Below are 23,359 nucleotides of genomic sequence, written 5' to 3' on the forward strand. Positions count from 1 at the left end.
CTCCTTGGAAACCCTATGGGGCAGTTCTACTCTGTCCTATAGGGTCGCTATGAGTCAGAATCAACTTGACGGCAACGGCTTTTAGTGACATACGATGTTGCACATATTTTCAAATGCATATTTTTCACCTGTATATTTTCTTTGGTGAGGTGTCTGTGCAGATCTTTTGCCTATTTTGTAATGGGTTGTTTGCTTTCTTATTGTTGAGTTTTAAGGGTTCTTTGTATATTTTGGATATAAGCCCTTTATCAGATATTTGTTTTGTAAATATTTTCTCCCACGGGCGTACATTTTTAAGACGAAGTAATAGCTTCTCTTTTCTAATGTTTTCCAGGAAAACATCCAGATACAAAAGAAGAGCCTGAGTTAAGCCATCTAGAGAGCATTTGATTGGCTTATTTTATACTAAGGCATCAGTACTGAGAGTCTAGTGTGTTAACCTGTCCAAGGCTATATTTATTTTAATAGAGAATAATTTTACAAAAAATGAATGTATCTTCAATGATGGACATTAGGGAAATAGTCACACACACACACCATAAGGAGTCCTGGTGCCCCAATGGTTAAGTGCTCAGCTGCTAACTGAAATGTTGAAAGTCTGAACTCACCTAGCAGCTCCACAGGAGAAAGACCTGACGATCTGTTTCCGTAAAGATTACAGACGAGAAAACTCTATGGGACAGTTCTACTCTGTCACATGGTCACATGAGTCAGAATTGACTCAATGGTACCCAACACCACCACCATATATGTATATATGTATGTATATATGTATATACATGTATACACATATATACACATATTTAAAAAAAAAAAAAAAACCAAACCGTTGCCATCAAGTCGATTCTGACTCAGCAACCCTACAGGACAGAGTAGAATTGCCCCACAGGGTTTCCAAGGAGTGCCTGATGGATTCAAACTGTCGACCTTTTGGTTAGCAGCCGTAGCTCTTAACCACTACGCCACCAGGGTTTCCACATACACATATATATACATATAAAAATAAAAATGTTTGAGGTTGTCTACAATCATGGAGTCCCTGTGTGGAGCAAATGGTTAAGTGCTCAACTACTAAAGGCTGGCAGTCTGAACCTACCCAGAGGCGTCTCAGAAGAAAGGCCTAGCGATTTGCTTCTGAAAGGTCACAGCCATTGAAAACCTTATGGAACACAGTTCTACTCTGACACACATAGGCTCATCATGAATTGGATCAATTCAAAGGCAACTGTTTTTTGTTAGTTACTATCATACCACAAATGTTTATCTTTGTTATTAAAGAAGGCCGTGTACTATGCTTGTTCAATAACCTGTCCTGCACGTATTAGAATGAATCCACATTTATTTGGGGAAGGACAGTGTCCTGAGCATTACATGTGTGCCTTTCTAAGGCAATGGGTCCTCACGTTTTTGGTATCACAGTCCTCTCTGAAAATCTGATGATTCTCCCAAGAAAAATGAACATTTGTGTGGGTATGCCCACACATGGCACACATACAAGCTGACATGTGGTTTCCAGGAAGAGTTCCGGGGTCTCTGATTTTCATTCCTGAAGCCTCTAAAGCAGGGCTACTGAAAGTGTGGCCTGGGCCAGGCCATGTCCAAGTGGAGATAAGTAGAAAAATTGAAAGGAAGCATTCTCAAAGTTTACAGTAGTTTTAATTGCCATGATATCAAGCTTGTGATCACTGGGCTTGGCTCACTGAATGACTGGAAATTAAAAACCAACCAACCGGCGAAGGAGTCCTACACACGGATATTATGCAGCAAGGCCCCGGAGCACTGCTGACTCTTCCCAGGTGGGACACAGGTAGATTTTCATCATTAGGGAACACAGGGACACTCCCACCATCATCACCAAAAGGGCTTCGGGGGATTTTCATCCTCTTTGAAGAAACTCAAGTAGAATTCACAGACACTTCTGATAGTATAACTAGATTTTTCTGGTTTTGTTCTCTCGGCCCCTTTCCACTCCAAGTGAGAGGAGGGAGCCCAGAAATGGAGAGGAGGCAAAGAAAGCCAGAACATATAAACCATACTTCTTGCCCACGGGAGTTGCGAGCAAAGAGATTCACTGATGGAAGATGGGAAAAGTGGCTTTAAATGTTGCTGGAGCTCAAACCTGAGGCCAGGAATACCTGTGGATACAGCGGCCTGACCTCTAGACATGAGAGCAGGCCTGAGGGAGGAGAAAGTGCTGTGTCACCCTAGCTTTGCATTTCATACCTGAGCCCCTTCATGGGAAAGGACTGGGTGGAGAGAGGTTTGCAAAAGAAAAAATAAAAACAAAACAGCCCAGCCAGGCCCCAAACAACCTTTCACCTGGAGTTGCCCCCTGGCTTTTTGAGTTTCAACAGAAGCCAGATGTGGTTTAACAATGAAAGCGTGTTTCTGGCATGCCCCCGTTTGCTGGGGCTTATCCCAATCTCCAGGGAGCCCTCCTGGCATAGTGGTTAAGAGCTCAGCTGCTAACCAAAAGGTCGGTTTGAATCCAACAGCAGCTCCTTGGAAACCCTATGGGGGCAGTTCTACTCTGTCCTATAGGGTCTCTGTGTATCAGAATCAACTCAACAGCGACGGATTTGGAGGTTTATTCCAATCTCTGGACACTCAGCAAATGGTCCACTCAGCAGGGGTGATGACACCCTCCCTCCCTATCCAGGTAGGGTCTGCAGATGATAGCTGAGAAACTGGGGCCTTTTCCCAGCATCCCCTGACACCAGGAACAGGATCAATAGGACAAGTGGCTTCCTCACAGCCCAAATCAATAGGCCTAATGTGTTTAGAATATAAGAGAAGGACCTGCAGAGCCAACAGATAACCCCTCTGGGACCTACATCAGTGGCTGGGACCACTAACAGATAGAAACTGTTATGACAAAATGGCACCCAAGACCATGCTCTTTGGCCCCTTGCTGCTCTAAGTGCCATCAGGAGAGAGGGAGGTGTCTGCTTCCTTCCCAGCCTCAGACCCCCACCCTGCCCTGAGACCCCCCATACAAGCCCAAATAGAGTTGTCCTGCTTGCCAGGCCAGCTCCAGGTACCCCTACTCCCACCCCATCCACCCAAACTGTGTGATCCACCTGGGGCCTCATTCCTAGAGAGGGCCCAGTTTCTGACAGACTGATGACAGAATTCCACTCGCAAGGTAAAGCGCATGGGAGTTGTGGGCAGGGGACGCTCCCTGGAGAGCCGGCAGCCTTGGTCCCAAGAGGAGGGCACTGACACATACACATCCTGGGTAACACAGAGAGCAGAGCTGCTGGGTCAAGGCCCCACAAAGCAGGAAAACCCACTGTCCCTTCCCCAGGGAGAGAGACCTTCCAGGACACCCACCTACGATGAGTCCAATCTCACAGCTGGGCTCCTCATAAGCACAGGTCATCATGGTGCCCACCGTGTCGTTGACCACAGCCACCACATCCAGGTCAAATTCCTTTGGAAAGAAAGAAACACAGATTTAGGGGAGGGACAACTGTACCTGGCTTGAATCCTGCTTCACTGCTGCACACCAGTCAGAAAGCCACCTGAAATGGTTTTCTTACCATTTATAAAAAATAAATGCTCCTCTACTGACTAAATGCCTACTAGTAATCATGTATCTGAAAGTTGAGATCTAAGGAAGGGGAAGTATTCTACCCATTTTACAGATGGTACTGAGTACTAGAGTGACAGCCAAGAAGGAATCATTGAATGGAGAAAAGACAAGGCACAATGGTCAAACAGCTCTTTCTCCTGGGAATTGAAAGTATTACAGGCTTTTCAGAGGGCAAAATGGAAACATCAAATCCTTTCCTCAGAATCTGTCCCTTGGAAATGGCCATGCAGGGCCACAAGTGTACCTGTCCAAGGATATGTACTGCAGCATGATTTACAGTGACAAGAGAGAAGAAACAACCCAAACACAGATCAACAGGGGCCATGGACACCATGGCTCAGGCATACAATGGAATCCTGTGCCAACAGGAGAAAGAATGAGGGTCATCTACAGGTAGCGACAAGAAAAAAGGCCCTTGTCATATTAAATTAAAAAAGCCAGTTGTAATCTAGTACATATAGTATGGTTCCCATTTTTTAAAAAGTATGTGTGTGTGTGCATGGAAAGCAAGGTGGAAGAATACATTAACATTAAAAGTTGTGAACTGGGCAAAAATGGACCACAGGTATCTTATCAGTGAAATCCTAGATGTTGTCCAGTGTATGCTTCCAGGTTCTCGGAGTCTTAGGGCCGTATGCCTTCCATTGTTTTTGAGCTATTTTATAATTTTTTTAGGTTATAGAAAACTGATAGTAATATAAGTGATTCTTATCCATAGAGATGCAAATGAATTTTGCCAGGTGGAGGTGCAACTGATCCCCCCCTCCAAGTCATCCATCTCAAACACAGTCCCTCCAGCACTCCTGACTGCCTATATATTTGCTCGCTGGACTGTCCTTTGAACTGACTTGTTTGCTTGTCTTTATTTCTTACTGACTCCCTCATTAATTAAGGAGTTAAACAAATCCTTTTGCGTTTTTCACTGTATACTTTGTCAATGTCCTCTAGCCAAAGATACCAGAAACACACCTGTAGTGAGCAAAAAACAAACTAAAAGAACCCAGAAAAACCAAACCCATTGTCATCGAGTCAATTCCGACTCATACTGACCCTATAGGGCAGGGGAGAACCGCCCCATAGGGTTTCCAAGGAGCATCTGGTAGATTCGAACTGCCAATCTGTTGGTTAGCAGCTATCGCTATTGACAACTGTGCCACCAGGGTTCCATCAGTAAGCAGCTGGGTTTATTAACTCATTGCAACACAGGAGAACACACACCAGGGGGCAATGTGGGGCATCTCAGTCAGAAAGCATGTATTAGAATTCACAGGATTTGGGCCTGCGTTGTTGACCAGGGCTGTGCTCAGAGAAGCAGAACTGTGCTCTGGAATGGGTGCTGTCAGGCAGCAGGCGCAATTATATATGATTGAGTATCTTAATAACTCTTATCTAGAAGCTAGGGGAATGAAGCAAGGCTAAGCAGCAACTGGTAAAGAAGCAGCCGTCAGCAGAGGGGGATGTCTGTACAACCTTCGGAGTTCCGACATGATTATGGAGTGGTCTGATTTTTGTCTTAATCCATCACGGTTACAGAGTGACCATGAGTGATGTCTGTGCTCTGTGAAATTGTTTATGGTTCAGAAGCGAACACGAAGGACAGCTCCCAGCAACACTAAGGCCTAAATGACAAGGCCAGACCAGCTCTGGGCTGTTAGGGGCTGCTTTTCTCTTTTTCAATTTGTATGAAGTCACGAGTTCATGTTTCTGGGTGCAGAACTCAAATTCTAGTAAAAAGACCAGACTTACTGGTCTGACTGAGACTGGAGGAACCTCGGAGAGCATGGCCCCCGGACTCTGTCAACCCAGAACTAAAACAATTCCCGAGGCCAACTCTTCAGACAAAGATTAGCCTGGACTATGGGACATAAAATGATACTCGTTCTTAGCTCAAGTAGATACATGAGACTAAATGGGCAGCTCCTGTCCGGAGGTGAGATGAGAAGGCAGAGAGGGTCAGGAGCTGGTTGAACGGACACAGGAATCTGGGGTGGAAAGGAAGAGTGTGCTGTCACAATATAGGGAGAACAACTAGGGTCACATAACAATGTGTGTATAAATTTTTGTGTGAGAGACTAACTTGAATTGTAAACTGTCACTTAAAGTACAACAATAAAACAATAATAATAATTAAAAAAAAAAAAAAAAGAGTTCATGTTTCTTGAATGATCCTTAACAAGGTAAAACTGTTAACCCTGGTTTTATTGCTGTCAGGAAAGTGAGGAAATCAGAACCTTTTATTACCTAAGTCGTGTGTTTCTATATTGCTTGAATTCTTTACAACAAACAAGTACAATTTTTATAATGCCTCCCTCCCCCAATAAAGACTTTATATATTTTTTGATAGTTACCTCTCTCCTTTTTATTGCATCCCTTAGTAAGGTGGCTACATCGTGCCCCACACAGTCAGTTGCCTTAAAACCCTTTGTCCAGGTGATCAAGATACCCTGAAATATGAAAGGCACCAGTAGAGTCAAGTGTAATTAACCGTCCCAGGCAGAATACAAAATTTCATGCCCTCCCTCCTGAGTCAACATCTGCTGAGAACTTATAGTGAGGCCTGTGGTCAGACATCTGAGGTACAAACTGATAAAACACGAAAAGCCACAGTGCTCAGCAGGCCTGCTGTCCTCGCACCAGTCTGGTTTACAACCCCATTTTAGAGATGGAGAAACTGAGGTATGGAAGGTTAATGGACATGTCCAAGTTCACTCAGCAAGTGGCAGTGCTAGGCCTAGACCTCAGTCCTTCTGACTCTTAGCGCTTGGGATAACTAACCAGTTTCCCCTGAAGACAAGTTTGCTGACAATGTACATGAAGGAATGCAAATTTTTAGTAATGCTGTGGACTCTTTAGACTTGGTTGGACTGAGGTTATATACTTGCCAGGAAAAAAAGCGCTATGAGTGTGTACTCACTATGTTGAGTACAAGGTGATAGTACAAGTGAACTGCTTTCAAAAGTCACCCAGACCTCTGAAAACTGAAAAACAGGTTCATATGGATCCAATTCCTGAGGTTTAAGAGGTGCTATGGAGAAAAAAGTCCCAAGTCACCACGTGACTGGATTAACTGGCTTACAGCAGGTCGTCCTACCTAGCTCTCCTAAAACTGAGGATCACATGCCATAAACCCTGGCCTAAGGCCCTGTATGATCTGAGGCCACCTCCAGGGCCTCCTCCCTGGCCACACCCTACCTGTGACACACAGAGCTGCCTGAGGCTCTTCCAACAGGACAGGCTCTGTCTTACCTCCATGACTCCGGGTAACTGGTTTCCGCTGCCTGGAACATACCCCTACACACACCTCAGCCTCAGCTGCTCAGTACTGGAGCTGCTGGTGCAAGGATGTGGCTTCTCCACTAGACCGTGGGTCCTTGGGTCAGGAACTATACCCTTCAGCTCTGTACCCAGCACTTGGTACTCAGCAGGGGCTCAAGCCCTGATCCCAGGCCCCTCTTCACCCTATCTGTTCAACAAACATTTACTAAATGTCTCCTCTGACAGGACCTTGGGAAAGGGTGTAGGGGAAACAGGCCCTTGCTCAAGTAGCTTATAACATAGCAGAAAAGAAACACACAGTCACTAACAATTGTGTAAGAAGTACCACAATCCAAGGAACAGGGAACACAGAAGAAGGTGAGGGTGTTTTTTGCCTGGGGGACCAGAAGGCTTCTGAAAGAGGTGACTGCTTTAGATGATTAGGAAAAGTAGAGAAGAGTCTTAAAGGCATATGGAGCGTGTGAAATAAAGCCTGGGTCAACCCACTGTGACATCCAGGCTAGTCCCAGACATCTAGGGATGAAACAGAGACAGAAGAGGCCTCAAGAGCCAGTCCACACTGGCCACAGGGGAGCCAATGCTGCCCGAAGTCTGAGGCCTGGAGGAAAGAGACTCACCGCATCCAAGCTTTTCTGCTTGCAGGGAAAGGAGAACGTGAAGCCCAGAGGCATTCTGGGGCCTTTGATCCCCATGTAGTCCAGGAAGTCGGAGATGCAGGAAACGATATGGTCAAACAGCTTTAGGAGAAAAGAAGGGGTTACCCATGCTCCCTCTGGTTTTACACTTTCAGTGCACATGGACAAGTATGCACACACTCACACACATACAATACATACACATATACACTCAAACACATACATGCACACACATATACACTCAAACATATGCACACATGCACTCATAGGCATGTACATACACTCACAGGCACATACATACACATGCGTACACACACAACGCACGTACATATCCATTCACACGTGTGCACACATATACACTCACATGCATATATATACATATGCACACCATGCACTCACACACACGCATGTGTATGCACACATACACTCACAGGCATACACACATGTACGCACGCGCGCGCGCGCGCACACACACACACACTCCTGACACATGCAGAGCAAGCCTTCTTCTCCAGGGTCTTCGCAGCCACCTGAGTGCCATAAGCCAGGCAAGGCTGACAGGTACCCCGAAGCTTTAGGCCACAAGTGCACAGCTATGATACCACATGGTGGGTTTTGGGGACCACCAAGGCCACTGACCAGGTGAGTGATGCACACCACCTGGTGGTGTAGAGGTAGAACTGTCTCACCTCTTCCCCAGTGCCCTGCATGACCTCGATGGGAATGGTATAGATCTTGTTGTGCATTTCCACTGTTCTCCTTTTCCCACTACGGATTTTCACCAGCAGGACACGGAAATTCGTTCCTCCAAGATCGAGGGCCAAGAAGTCACCATTCTCTATTGCAGCCAAGAACATAAAGAATGTCAAAAACAGCTAAGTGTCTCAGCAGCCGGTAACCCCAAGACTCCACCCCAAGACTTCAGACCTTCTGGAGCCCCTATGCTAAAAATAAATACAAGGGAGAAGCTGCAAGTCCTCCACCATCTAACACTGCCCTCTTCCCTCCCTCCAGCAGGCAGCCCAGACCTAGAGGAAGGGTGGCCGCCATACACTGAGCACCACACTGGAAAGACATGAACCACTTGTCACAATATTACCAAGGTTAATAAGAATGCCTGGCAATGAAGCCCTGATATTAGGAAACCTCATATGAAAAGTAGTAATTTATGTCAGTATGTGGATTGATCATTCCCTTCTGTGCTTCCATGCTTCTCTGCAGTAAGATTTTACAGTTCCACCCATCAAATGTGAAGTCTATTTCTCCTCCCCTGGAATTCACCAGTTGCTATGGAGTTGACTACAACTCATGGCGACCCCAACCCCATGTGTCTCAGAGTAGAACTGTGCCCCATAGGGTTTTCAACGGCTGATTTTTCGGAAGTAGATCGCCAGGCCTTTCTTCTGAAGTTCCCGCCTCTGGGTGAACTCAAACCTCCAACCTTCTAGTTAGCAGCCAAGCTCATTAACTGCTGCACCACCCAGGAACTCCCCCTTGAATCTGGGTGGGCCTTAGACTTGCTTTGGCCAACAGTGTGTGACAGAAGCAAAGCTGTGCCAGCCTTCAGCCCAGGCATCCAAGTGGCTTTGCCATCTCCACTCTCCCTCCTGGACCTTGCTGCCACCATGTGAACAAGCCCAGTGGCTGGCTGGAGCGTGAGGCAGATTGCCAGACACTCCAGTAGGCAGAGAGCCCGCTGCCAGACACGTGAAGGAGGCCACCTGAGATCAGCCTCCCAGCTGACCACAGACACAGGAGTCTAGTGGAGATCAGCCGAACCTGGGCCAAGTGAGCAGAACCATTCCGCTGACCCATGGACTTGGGAGCAATAAACAACGGTTGCTGTTTTAAGCCACTAAGTTTGAAGGTAGTTCAGAATGCAAAAATAAATAACTCAGACATCAGGAATATTCATATCATAAACATTCTTTACTCCAAGGACCCACCCAAGAAGCCCTTCAGATTCCCCATAGGCTCAGCTCCAATGAGAACCAGCCAGGTGAGTGTTAAGGGTTGGCTTTTGTTCTCCAATCTGCCTGGGTGTATAAATCCCCAGGCTCCCGTCTGCCTCATGGACACGTTGTCAGGATTTAGAAAGGGTCTGGATTAAACTCCTTCCTTCTTCACGGATTCAGGCATTGGGTGTCTGTTCTTTTCCTAGTTTACTGTGTTCCTGAGAGAACCTAGAACAATCTCAGCACTACAGGATTTGCCCAGTTTCTTTCTTTTAAGAATACTTTCTCATTTGGTGCAAATGATTAATGTGCTCAGCTGCTAACAGAAAGGTTGAGAGTCTGAGTCCACCCTGAGGAGCCTAGGAAGAAAGGCCTGGTGACCTACTTCTGAAAAATCGGCCATTGAAAACCCTATGGAGCACAGTTTGACTCTGATGCATATGTGGTCACCATGAGTCGGAGTTGACTCAACGGCACCTGGCACTGTTTTCTGATTCAGGGTGTGGCTGGGAGGTTTTGGAGACAGTGCTTGCCTGGGAGACCCAACCAGGGCAAGTTAGTGGTAAAAATGAAACAGGGGTTTGAGTTAGTTTCCACCTCTTGCCAAAATCATGCATCCCCAGTGCAAATTCACCCACTAGAGAATCCAACCTCCTCCAACCCACTGTGACTGGGTCGTTGTTACAAGTGTGAGGGGAATGTCAGCCCCCAGTAAGGCCCTCACCAGACCCATCCGGAGTGCTCCGGACAAAGGAGGGCAGCATCTTGACAGTGGCCTTCTCATGCGTCGCCTTCTTCAGCCCTAACTCCATCTCGTCCCGCATCCGCTTCTTCACCTCCATCAGCATTTCCTTGGTGAGGCGGAAGTGGGCCAGGGTCTCCTGGATCTGCCGGTGCTGCTCGGCCAGGCGGTAAGCCACCGCAGTCACCATGGCAGCCCCCTTGCCACTGCCGCTCTCCGACAGCAGGAAACGCACATCAGAGTCAGGCACCAAGCGCCTCAGAGTCTTGTGGAAGCGTCGGGAATACCTGGGGGTGGGGCAGAGGGATGCACATGTCACCCTGCTCGGACTGAGCCATCTGCCGGGAACCTCTCTGGCACCCTTTCTTTTTGCATACTTTAAGTCCATTTTCTACACTTACTTTTTTCATTACAGAAGTCATATACAGCCACCGTAGGAAAGTTAGCAAAGGCAGACTGGGAAAAAAGGAAATCATCCATAATCACGTATTAAAAGAGAGGATCTTCATTATTAGGTAAGTATATCAAATACAGAAAATTCAGGGTCCAAAAAAAGATTTTGTCGTCCACATGACAGGAAGACAACATAGCATAGTGATCAATGGCAGTGTTTGAAAACCAGATAGATCTGGAAACGAGTGTGAGCCCTACTACCACGGCCACGTCAGGTGACCTTGAGCTTGTTACTAAAACTTGGAGTGAATGAGGATGATGGTATCTGGTTGATAGCAATGGGGCGGGAGGTAAATGAGTTAATTATAACTCTTAGATTAGTAACCGGAGCTGAGTAAGGGTTCCATAAATAAGCGCTCTTGCTTTTTATTCTGACTTGGCCTTATCACCCTTCCCCTAAGTGTCTGGGTACTTCCTAGTGGCTTGAAGAGGACTTTTGGACAGAACTTGATGTGACCTAGAACTTTCTCCAAGTCTGTGGTCTGTTGTAAGTATGGAAGGCTGCCTGCCAAAGAAACAGGGAAATGAACCCCAAAATGTTAACAGTGGTCAACACTAGGGAGTGAGGTGAAGAATGACTTCTATTCTCTTTGTAATGTTTTGAACTATCTAAAGTGTCTATACTGAATATACATTACTTCTGAAATAAGAATTTATCAAAGTTATCATTTAAAAAAAATGTGATGTTGCAAATCCCTGGACTTTCTTGCCCCCAAAATCCACTGACTACTTAAAACTTGAACTTCTCTTTGGCTCTCTGATGCAAAGTGTTAACAAATTGCCCATTTTAAAAAGAAATGTCTAAGGCTCTGGGCAATTTTAACAGGCATTTCAAACACAAGGTGGGTGCTGTGCCCTTAACCCAAACTACAATGAGGTTGAAGGTCACTGATGATATGTGGACAAGCAAGAGGATTGAAGATGCAGACACACTCCAGCCAGCACTTCCCCTGGTAGATACAGAAGTATCTAACGAGACTTTTGAAATGAGGAGAGATGATAGTGACGTGCAGAAGCAGTACCAGTGAGAATTAGCTGAGGGTCAGATTCTTCCCAAGTAGGCAACACACATTTCTTCATTCAGAATGACAACAAAGGAACAATTATCACCAACATTAAGCATTACCAGTGCCCTCTTTTGAGGCTACTTGGCTACATCTTACAGGTTATTTGGGTTGGTTATTACTAAAATGCCATCTGACTTTCTGCCCAGAACTAGGTATAGCCTTGTCTGCCAAAAATGTTCACTGGGTACAAAAGTCTGACCTCTGGAGAAGGTCCTTAGCCCAGATGGGTACTGAGTGACAATTATAGCAAAGGGCAGACTCACTGTGGGTGCGTCTTGTAAAGAGATCCGTCGACACCAACCGTTGTCCGCAGCCTGGGCGTGCCCTTATTATCACGAAGGCGGCACAAGATGGCACCCAGCGTTGCAGCCACCAGGTTGGCCGAGCGGAATGAGACAATGGCGCACACGTGCTGGACTGAAATACAGTCATCGTGAGATGGTTCCACTCCCAGACGAGTCAGGATTTCTTTGGCATTGTGGAGGCCTTCCTTATTCCTGTGAGGTTAGAGGTCAACACTGTATGAGGTAAGAACTACATCAGGCAATGCAAAGCGCTGAGGTTCTAAGGCCTAGGGACTAGGATAGTCAAACAGAGAGCACAAGCAGGGTTCTCTGGCTAAGAAATACTGGGCACAACTAGAAGAATGCAATCGATGTCACCGAATTGAAGTAGAAACTTCTGAAATGGTGTAACTTTGGCTAACTATATTTTCACCAAAAAAAAATCATCCAAGGTCAAGAAGGGAGAGTGTTGACATGTCATGGGGTTGTTAACTAATGTCATAAAACAAATAATGAGAAGGAAAAAAAGCTAATAGAAAATTTTGGTTCTGTTAAGTAACAGTTTATGAATTTGGGAGTTGGTAACTATAAGTTATATTGAAATAATTGTTATTTTCATATATTTAAACAACTTCCATTCATTCCCATTTTCAGAAAATCTAGCGTGAGAAAAATCTGTAGTTGTTAAAAAATGTTTTGGAAAAAAAAAAGAAATACCGGGCAGTAGGAAAAACACTACCGCACTGGCTTATAACATGGCAGGTGCATGGAGGGAAATGCTCCAGACCACACAGCCTCTGAGACAGCTGGAAAACAGCTGCCTCCCCACAGGGTTCAGTGTCCAGGAGGCTCGAGAGAATCTTCCACTCTAGGGGTCTGTAAGGTGCTTAAATTTAAATTTTCTGCATACATGTGTTGTATATCTTTTGCTAGAGTCATTCCTTCTGAGGTACTTTGTAATTTTGTTTCTATTGTCAATGGTGTCTTTAAAATAAATAAATAAATATAACCCATTAACTGCTGCCATCGAGTCGATTCCAACTCCTAGCAACCCTATAGGACAGGGTAGAACTGCCCCATGGAGTTTCCAAGGAGTAGCCTGGTGGATTTGAACTGCTGACCTTTTGGCTAGCAGCCGTAGCACTTAACCACTACACCACCAGGGTTTCCAAATAAATTATATATATATATATATATATATATATATACACACACATCCTTTTTTTTTGTACCTTAGTAATGTTAGGGGAGCCCTGGTGGCACAGTGGTTAAGAGCCACGGCTGCTAGCCAAAAGATCAGCAGTTCGAAGCCACCAGCTGCTCCTTGAAAACCCGTGGGGCAGTTCTACTCTGTCCTATAGGGTCGCTGTGAGTCAGAATCGACTTGACAGTAACGGGTTTTTTTAGTAACGTTAGACATTAACAATAGGGGAAACTGGGTGAGGGGTATCTGGGAACTCTCTGTCCTACATTCACAGCTTTTCTGTAACTCTAAAACAATTCTAAAATAAAAACTTTATTTAAAAAGATGTAAGTTCACATATCTTAATTGTTGCCCACATATAGAAATACAATTGACTTTTGTATCTTGATCTCCAGACATCCTGCTAACTCCTCCTGTTATTTTATTCACTTGTCTCTTGTTTCCTGGAGCGTACAATAGAGATGATCATCACCGGCAGATAAGGACAGTTTTATTTCCTCTTTTTAAATTTTTTTTATGCCTTTGATATCTTTTTTTTTTCCTAACATTTGTTAAGAATTCTAGTACAATGCTGAATAGAAACTAGGAATACCATCTTGGCCCTGATTTTCAAGAGAATGCTTCAAAAATCTGCCCTTGTAGGATGATGTGTGTTTTTTGAGATAGCCTTTCTTACAATACACATACACACTCTTGAGGAGCAAGTCCACCAAACCAGGACTCAAGAGGTAACAGGGACTTATTGCTGTTCTCCCCACAACCACCCCAGAAAGCCCTGAGGGGGTGGTACCCACATTTCAATGGCTGACACATCACTGGTGTTGAACTTTCCTCTGGTAAGCAGCTCCGGGGTGATCCGCCCTTCAAATAAGAGGCCCTCCTTGGCCATCTTGACCAGGATCAGTCGAACCAGCTCCCCTATGTACATGCCACTGACCATCTTCTCAAACCTGCAGGAGACAAGCACGCCAGGCATTTGTCAGGTTCTTCCTGTATACCCAGCGGCAGGCGAACGGCCATGACGAATGGGAGAATCACAAATGGAGAAGACACCGCCTTGCCCCTCACGGGGTGACGGTCTCGTTAGAAGACAAGACCAGGCACTCGTGTGATCACACCATGGGGGCAGAGAGGGACTGGGCACCTATTCCAGAAAGGGTGGGTCATTCAGGCGGCACACCTGAGCCTGGGGAGGACAACAGAAGGAGAGCACCACAGGGCAGGAGCAGGCAAGGAGGCTGCCTGGAAGTGAGGGCAATGTCAGGATCGAGGCGGGGAACAGATAATAAGAAAGCCCTCGGACAGAAACGAGCAGAATATGGATATGATAATCTCTGACTTTTATACAAAGCTATATGCTATACTTTTTAAGGGCTCTCACACCCATCACCCCATCAGAAATATCCCAACCCCCTGGGAAGGAGGCGGCTAGGAAATATTATTGCCATTTCCCGGCTCAGAAAGGGTGACTGTCTTCTCCAAGGGAGGGCTGGCAGGGCTGCAGACGGAGCTGCTTCTTGTGGTGCCATCATCGGGGCATTCATTGGTCACCTCCCTGGCATCCATTTTTCCTTCTCCAGCCAAAAAGGCCAAGAATTTGCTTTGGGGAACCTAATCCTCCCCCACTGACTTCCCCCTAAATCCCAGGGTTGGGCTCTGAGTAGCTTAAGCCAATCAGCTCATCCACTACCCCAGCCAAGTTCAGGCACAGGCCACAGACAGTGAATCGCTCTCTCACATCCCCTGGTATGGTGTGTGGTGTGTGGTGTGAGGCACGGTGTGAGGGTGTGGGCTCTGTGCCTACAGCAGGCATTCTGAGTCCAAGGCTGCCAGGGAGAGGCCACCATGTGGAGCCTGAAAGTGATGCCCGACCACAGTGGAGAAGGGCCAGCAGAAGGCCAGCAAGGACGGGTGCTGGAGGCCACGTCTGCGCCAGATTCAGGCCCCACGGCACCCCTGGGCTGGGCGCACCAGAGCGGCAGGACCCCCACAAGCTGCCGCCTCTCCCCTGTGGGAGCCCAGCTGGCACACCGAGAGCTGGCTCTGACGTGGCAAACAATCTGTTCCAGTCGGAACCAGCCCCAGAGCCAAGGATGCTGCTGGGACCTAAGCACTACGCCCTCTGCTCAACACAGGGTGCAGAGCGACTTCAGCCTCATTAGAAACACAGTCCTCATTGTTCCCACTCCTGACAGGACCAGACAGGTCCACCCCAGCCGGGCTGTGTCAAAGATCCCTGGCAGGAGAGTGTCTTCGGAGTCTGAAGAGCCCAGTCGCCGCCCCCAGCACCTGTGGGAATGGCCTCTGGGCAACCCAAACCAGACCTCAGAGCTGGCAGGAGCCACAGTGGTCAGTCCTGGCTCTGCCACCTATTGGGCTATTCACCTCTCTGTGCCTTGGCTTCCTTGTCTGTATAATGGGGATAATGATAACGTCTGTTTATAGGGCTGATGTAAAAAAGAAATAGGTTAATATAGGTAAAGCGCTATTAAAAATAAATAAATAAATAAATCCATTGCCGTCGAGTCGATTCTGACCCATAGTGAGCCTTTAAGACAGAGTAGAGCTGCCCCGTGGGGTTTCCAAGGAGCGGCTGGTGGATTCGAACTGCTGACATTTTGGTTAGTAGCCGTATCACTTAACCACTGCAACACCAGGGTTCCAAAGTACTATGGTGCCCGGCTAATAATAAGCAGTTACAGTCCTTCCTCCATGTCGACACTTCTCAAAGCCTTTTATGTGTATTAACTTATTTCATCCTTATTATACCCCATGAGGTAGGTATTATCATTATCGCCATTTCACAGATGAGGAAACTGAGACACAGAAAGGTTACTTAGCTTGCCCACAGCCACAGAGTTAATAAGTTGCAAATCCACATTTTGAACCCAGTTAAATGTAACACCAGAGGCTATTCTAGTGACCTCTGTGCTGATCTGCCTCTCTGATGGGCAGTGTCATTAAATGTTAGCTATACTGCCATGTTAGGGGCCTCTGAGCCCCATTCCTAACCCAGCCTCTGCTGGTCCACCTCCAGCTCCCGTCCCCGCCAGGCAGCCTGTCCCACATGTTGGGCAGCCTCCCAATAGGAAAGGTTGCTCCCCTTAGGATGAGCTAAATCCTTCGACCCACTGCTTTTCGCTCTCTCCTCTAGAGACACCCAGAATGACCTGCTCCCTGGTCTACATGATGTATGTATGTTTTGTATCTTTTACATACATATATCCTGATACCCCCGTTTTTGGATAAAGGAGGTCCTGGACCACGGGTCTGTTCTTTTCCTGGCTCCTAGGACCCCTGCCAGGGATCAGGACACATTAACAGCACTGCCACCAGCCTCTCTCAGTCCCAGCCAAGGCTCCTGGAGACTGGCCGGGCTCCTGCTCCACCCACACGCTTCCCTTCTGCTTAAGCGAACCCAAGCAAGCACCGGTCAGACACCTATACACGACCCAGCAATGTCATAGTGTCCAGCATCCCTGCCAGCTGGTGGGCAGGCAGGGGTGAAACCCACAGGTCCTGGGAAGTAGGCTGGAAAGTGAGGGCAGGGGATCATATTCGGACAAAGAGAGCAATGAGCAAGGACTTGCACATCAATGAAGAGTTCCCGTGGCAGCTACGACTTGCTCTGACCCGCAGCCCTGGGAAAGAATAGGAGGGAGAGATCTGTGGCCAAGCAACCCACGACAGGAGCTGAAGACAGAGTCTACGGAGGAAGCCGAGCAGCAATAAGAAAAAGCATTTGGCGTTGACTTGAAAATATATGAGTTTATTCCACCACCAACCAGGCCAAAGAATTCTCCTGAACTACAGGGTTGGCTACTGTGGCCACAGCTGTTGCTCTTCTGTGGACAGTGTCTCCTTGCATTTAGAAGGATGTTCTAAATAAGGAATCACAGGGAAATGGGATTTGATATTCCAGACACAAACTCAGAAAACAGAAGAGCAGGAGGCCCAAGAAGGCGGGAGGGAAGGAGAACGAGAATTAAAAATGAAAGAAGGGAAATAAACTCACACGCCTATGGTTAACTGACTTTTGACAAGGCTGCTAACTCCATTCGACAGGGAAAAAAAAGAGTCTCTTCAATAAATGGTGCTGGGAACACTGGATTTCTTCATCCAGAAAAACAAAACAGGATATATGCCTTACATCATAAACAAAAACAAATTCAAAATGGATTAAGGACCTAAATGTACAAACTAAAACCATAAAATTCTTAGAAGAAATAGCAGGTGCAACACTGTAGGGCCTAACTTTTAACAATGGATTATCTAATAACAAAGCACAAACAGCAAAAGACAAAAATAACTAAATGGGACCTCATAAAAATTAAAAACTTTTGTTCATCAAAAGACATTACCAAAAAAGTGAAAAGACAAGCTACTGACTGGGAGAAGATCTTTAGAAATCATTTATCCAACAAGAATCTAAATATATATAAAACTTCAACAACTTAAGAACAAAAAGACAAATAACCTAATCATAAAATGAGCAAAGGATGTGAATAGACATTTCGCCAGAGAAGACATTCAAATGGCCATCGAACACATGAAAAGATGCTCAACATCACTAGCCATCAGAGAGATGCAAACCAAAACCACAATGATATACCATTTCACTCCCACTACGATGGCTAATACTGGGGAAAAAAAAAAAAAACAGAAAATAACAAATGTTGGTGAGGATGTGGGAAAACTAGAACCTTTATCCATTGCTGGTGGGAATGCAAAATGGTAAGCCTTTGTGGAAAACAGTGTGGTAGTTCCTCAAAAACTAAAAATAGAACTACCATATGATCCAGCAATTCCACTCCTAGGTATGTATCCAAAAAACTTGAAAACAGAGACTCAAACAGAGACTTGTACACCAATGTTCACTGCAGCACTACTCACAATAGCCAAAAGGTGGAAACAACCTAAATGCCCATCAACAGACGAATGGGTAAACAAAATGTAGTACATACATACAATGGAATACTACTCAGTCAGGAGGAGAAACAAAGTCTTGATACATGCTACAGTATGGATGGAGCTTGAAGACATGCTGAGTGAATTATGTCCATCACAGAAGGACAAATACTGTATGACCTCACTTACATAAAAAGACAAGAAAAGATACATGTATAGAAACCAAAGTTTATTAGTGGTTACCAAAGGCAGGGGGAAGGGAAAAGGAGCAATTAATGGTGATGGAAAAATCTCAGTTGTGCAACTGTACAAAGACAAACTGGCAAAAGTTGCGTGATAGATACATTTACAACAACAACAAAAAGAGTAGCTGCTGAAGCTGACTTTGTACCATCAAAGATCTCATGGGATTTGTTTTCTTGATTTGGAGGTTTAGCATCATGGCTTCATGGGACAGCCTGGTTAATTGGCCTAATAACGTGTTTAGTCCTTCTGTTCTACCTCCTAGTTTATTACATAGTGTCTGGGGTCTTAAAAGCTTGCAGTTGGCCATCCAAGGCACAACAATTTTTTGCCTAGAGCAACAGAGAAAGAAGGAGAGTCAGGATTGGAGGAGGATATGCAATGTGTGGCTAATTGCCTCCATGAACAACTCCCTCCTTTGCCATGAGACCAGAAGAAGTGGATGATGCCCGGTTACACTACTGAACATTTTGACCAAAGATTCTATAGAAGAACCCTGATCAAAAGGCGAAAATGTAGAAGAGAATTTCAAATTCTCATGGACTCCAGCTTCCTGGAGACTTGAAAGTTGGTTGAACCCCTGAAACTACTGCCCTGAGATAATCCTTAAACCTTAAACCAAAAATATCCCCTGAAGTCTTCTTAAAACCAAACAACAGTTTAGCTTAACTAGTAAAAAATCTCTGCCTTGAGCATTATGCTCTTTTAAAAACTATATGGGATCAAAGAGACAACAGTAACTCAAAAGATTAGATAGGAAACTTTGGGGGCAGTGAATGTACATTACGTTATTGGGGGAGGAATAACTCAGAAAAGGATGGTGAGAAGGTTGCAAAACTCGGGGAATGTAATCAATGTCATTGAATTGTACATGTAGAAATGGTTGTTGAATTGGTTTATGTTTTGCTGTGTATATTTCCAGCAACAACAAAATTTTTTTTTTTAATTTTAATAATAATAATAAAATAAATGAATAGTCATGGATGAAAAACCAGGGAATCCCTGGGTAGCACAAATGGTTAAGCACTCAACTACTAACCAAACCCAGCCAGAGGCACCTCAGAAGAAAGGCCTGACGATCTGCTTCCAAAAGATCACAGCCTTGAAAGCCCTATGGAGCAGTTCTACTCTGCACACATGGTGTCACTATGAGTCAGCACTGACTAGACAACAGCTGGTTTGGTTTTTTTTAAGACCATCCGTGATGTTTTTTTCCATGAATGATGAGAGATACCTCTTGGAGATTCTAGAGGCTCACTCTGAAGATTCAAACTTTAAGACAGGACAGAAAACTCCAAGCCTAAATCAGAGTAAACCTCAAAAAAGAGCCTTGGGCCAGTTTTGTCCTATACTGGTGTCTTAGCTTTCCCACGAGTAAAACAGAACACCTTTCCCTGCACACAGAGGACAAAATGGCTTTGGAGAACTTGGCATTGCACAGAAGAAACATAGGAAAGGCCCAAAAGACTTAAGTACGATCCTGGGAGAACAGCAAAACCGGCTTGACCTAAATTTTACTAAGCTTTGGCCAACAGCTTATTTCCAGGAATATATGATGCAACTCAAGGATTTGTAATCTCCTTGGATTTTTGTTGTTGTTGTTGTTGTTGTTGGGAATTGTTTACAGTGGAGTTGTTCTTAACAAGACCTGACCTTTGGTGATCAGTAAGCAGGGAAGTGTACTGGAGAAGACAGACTTCACAGCCTTTCACTCTTTCACCCATCTGCTTGTTTATCCACCCACCCATCTCCCATCCACCTATCTACCATCTACCAACCCCCCATCCATCCATCCATCCATCCATCCATCCACCCATCCACCCCTATCCACAATCTATCCACCCATCTACCCATCCCAAAAATGTCTACAGCAAGCCCACTGTAAACCCAGTTCACAGTTCAGCCTGGGCATACACTTTAGCCCTTTAGAGAAATTCAGTAAATCCATCAAGGATGGACAATCAAGAAATCTGGGTTTACACCCAACTCTGCAGGTGGCTCCCAAACCGGGGCTAAGGGTACAGACAAGGGACTGGGCCATATCTGCTCAGTTATCACAGGTGGCCTGCCCCACTGCAGTGCTGAGAAGGGGGACTTCTGAGTAAGTGACTGAAAGTCCCTATAGGTATATAATCTCTTATCTGAAACCCTTGTGGTCAGATGTGTTTTGGAATGTAAAGATGTGAGGATTTTAGAACCACAATATGGTGCACACGCTAAATATTACAGAACACTCCCAGAGGTGCCTGAGGCGGCACTGTAAGCAAGCACATTAATAGGTCTGCAGTACAACTTACCCACCACCCATCCATCAGTCTGTCATACTGTGCTAGCTGTGCTTTTGTATTACTATGATGCTGGAAGCTATGCCACCGATATTTCAAATACCGGAAGCGTCATCCAAGGTTTCAGCAGAGCTTCCAGACCAAGAAAGACTAGGAAGAAAGGCTTGGAGATCAACTTGCAAAAATTAACCAATGAAAACCCTATGGATCAGAACAGCATATTGTTACTTTGAACACATCATCTGGAAAGACCAACTGTTGGAAGGGGACATCATGTTTGGTGAAGTGGAGGGCCAGTGAAAGCAAGGAAAGCCCTCAATAAGATGGACTGACACCGTGGTTGCAACAATGGACTCAAACGTACCAGCGATCACGGGGATGACATGGGACTAGGCAGCAGCGTTTCATTCTGTTGTACAAGGGGTCGCCATGAGTCGGAGCCAACTCAAACGCAACTAACAACAACAACAGTACAACAGTCACAGTAAATAGCTTAATGTTAGTCGCGGTCAAGTTTTACCACCAACGGATTGGGAAAAAGAAAAGAAAAACAAAAAGAGTTGGCTTTCAGAGCTTTGGGACTGTGGATAAGGTATTGTATGTGGCCTGGTGCCCCAGGCTCTGGCTGCAAAGGACATGTTCAACTCTGGATCTAAGAACTTGGGATTTCTCTCATTGAGAAACCTAACTTGCTCACCACCACCCCTGGTTGTGAGGAACTGGGTTGGCCATTTATGCAACTCTATTAATTCAGGTGGAAAGCCCCATCTTCCAGCCTGGAGTATTGAGCTGGGTAATGGGCTTCAGAATGACTAGCAGACTCCTGTCTGTTTCTCTTTGGTGTAAGGATAAGTGCCGTTGGGCCAAGAGGGTCAGTGAACATGAAAAGATGGAATATCAAGGAGGGAGGGGGACGGAAGGGGCTTTTGCTTAGAGCGTATTGAAGGTATGTTATAATTTGGAAAAAGACATTGAAAATAGTTGTACAACTTGAAGAATGTAATCTATGTCACTGAAGTGTACATACAGAAATCGATTAAACGTTTTATGTGTTCTTGTGTGTATTTCAATATTTAAAAAAAAAAAAAAAAAAAAAGATGGACTATCAAGCCAGCCCATTCTATCAAGCCTCTCTGCAGGCCAACAGCATCAAACTCTGAGGTTAAGATGGCTGGAAGGCTGGGTTAATCAGAGAGGGTCAGCCTCATGCTAGAATTACAGAGTAATGTGAAAACTTGAGTACGCATTTCAGAACGTAAGTGGCTGGATGAAGTAATACCCGCTATTACAGACTGAAATGTATTCTCCAAAAAGATATTTTAAAGTCCTAATCCCCAGTGCCTGTGAACATGACTTTGTTTGGAAACAGGATCTGTGAAGATGGTATCAGTTAACATGTGGTCATACTGGAGTATGGTGGGCCTAATCCAATGTGAATGGTGTCCTTAATAAAGCGGAGAAGAGACACGGAGGGAAGACAGACATGAAGACAGAGGTGGAGACTGGAGTGATACATCTACAAGCCAAGAAACACCAAAATCATCAGCCTTCACCAGTAGCTAGGAGAGGGGCATGGAACGGATTCTCCCTCAGAGCCTTCAGAAGGAACTAACCTTCTGAACACGTTAAGTTCAGACTCCTAGACTCCAGAACAATAAACTTCTGTTCTTATAAGTCACCCAATTTGTGGCGCTTTGTTAGGAAAGCCTTAGGAAGCTAATATACCCACTCTAGCCTAAATAATGTCACTGTACTGCTGGAGCCAGGAGCTCACAGATGCCCAGAACGACTTGCCTGGCCAGCCTGATGTTCCCCATCAACTCCGACCCATCGGCCTACACTTGACAGGGAAGACGTTTCTCCATGCTCCAGTCTCCCAAAGGTCTGAGCCTTGATGCGTATGGTTCTCACCCTCATCTGCACTACGGATATTTGCATGTGTAACTTACCTCCCATCTAGACAGGAAGTCCTGGAAGAGAAGGCACTGTTTTGTATCCTCGGAGCTCAGCACAGAGCTCGGCACATACAAGTGCTCCAAAATACGTGCTGAATGAATGGACATTCCCCTTGCTCGGCAGGGCCCCACATACCACGTGACCATATATACAGTGACGACTATATATAAAAACATTCTAAACCTTAACTAATGCTTCTGTGCTTTTAATTTTCTGAATGTTTTACCAGGACGCAATCAAAGAGGACATCATTTAGAAAGTGCTTTTCAAGCTGCAGATTCCACAACTGTGCATCTAAGGAGCAACGGATAAAGGAAATTTGGCGGGCTTTTCCCTTTTGGACCTCATTAGAATCCTGGGTGGTACAAACAGTTAAGTGCTTGACAACTAACTGAAAGGGTGGCAGTTAAAGCTCACCCAGAGGCGCCTTGGAAGAAAAGCCTGGCAATCTGTTTGTGAAAGGTCACAGCCTTAAAAATCCTATGGAGCAGTCCTCCTCTACACGCAAGGGGTCACCATAAGTTGCAATCGACTCAATGACAATTGGTTTGCACAGCTGGGTGGCACAAATGGTAAAGAGCATGACTATAAACCAAAGGTTAATGGTTCAAACCCACCCAGAGGTGCCTCAGAAGAAAGGCCTGGCAATCTACTTCCAAAAGGTCACAGCCTCGAACACCCTATGCAGCAGTTGGGGGGTGGCCATGAATCAAATCGACTCAACAGTAACTAACAACAACAACAAACTGGCTTTAA

At 45.5% G+C, this 23,359-nt stretch overlaps 1 protein-coding gene across 6 annotated transcripts in view; it reads right to left on the reverse strand.

Moving 5' to 3' along the window:
- HK1 (hexokinase 1) overlaps window positions 1-23,359 on the reverse strand; it is an 83,360-nt gene that overhangs the window by 9,577 nt on the left and 50,424 nt on the right. For all 6 annotated transcript variants that reach the window (XM_023740726.1, XM_004386381.2, XM_023740725.1 and 3 more), the window contains 7 exons: window positions 14,006-14,161; window positions 11,987-12,220; window positions 10,186-10,490; window positions 8,196-8,344; window positions 7,489-7,608; window positions 5,944-6,039; window positions 3,334-3,433 (listed from right to left, as the gene is read on the reverse strand). In XM_023740726.1, coding sequence (XP_023596494.1) covers window positions 3,334-3,433; window positions 5,944-6,039; window positions 7,489-7,608; window positions 8,196-8,344; window positions 10,186-10,490; window positions 11,987-12,220; window positions 14,006-14,161 — 1,160 coding nt within the window. The remainder of the gene's footprint in view (window positions 1-3,333; window positions 3,434-5,943; window positions 6,040-7,488; window positions 7,609-8,195; window positions 8,345-10,185; window positions 10,491-11,986; window positions 12,221-14,005; window positions 14,162-23,359) is intronic.

Source organism: Trichechus manatus, unplaced genomic scaffold, assembly GCF_000243295.1.
Source record: "Trichechus manatus latirostris isolate Lorelei unplaced genomic scaffold, TriManLat1.0 scaffold00163, whole genome shotgun sequence".
Taxonomy (NCBI): Eukaryota; Metazoa; Chordata; class Mammalia; order Sirenia; family Trichechidae; genus Trichechus; species Trichechus manatus.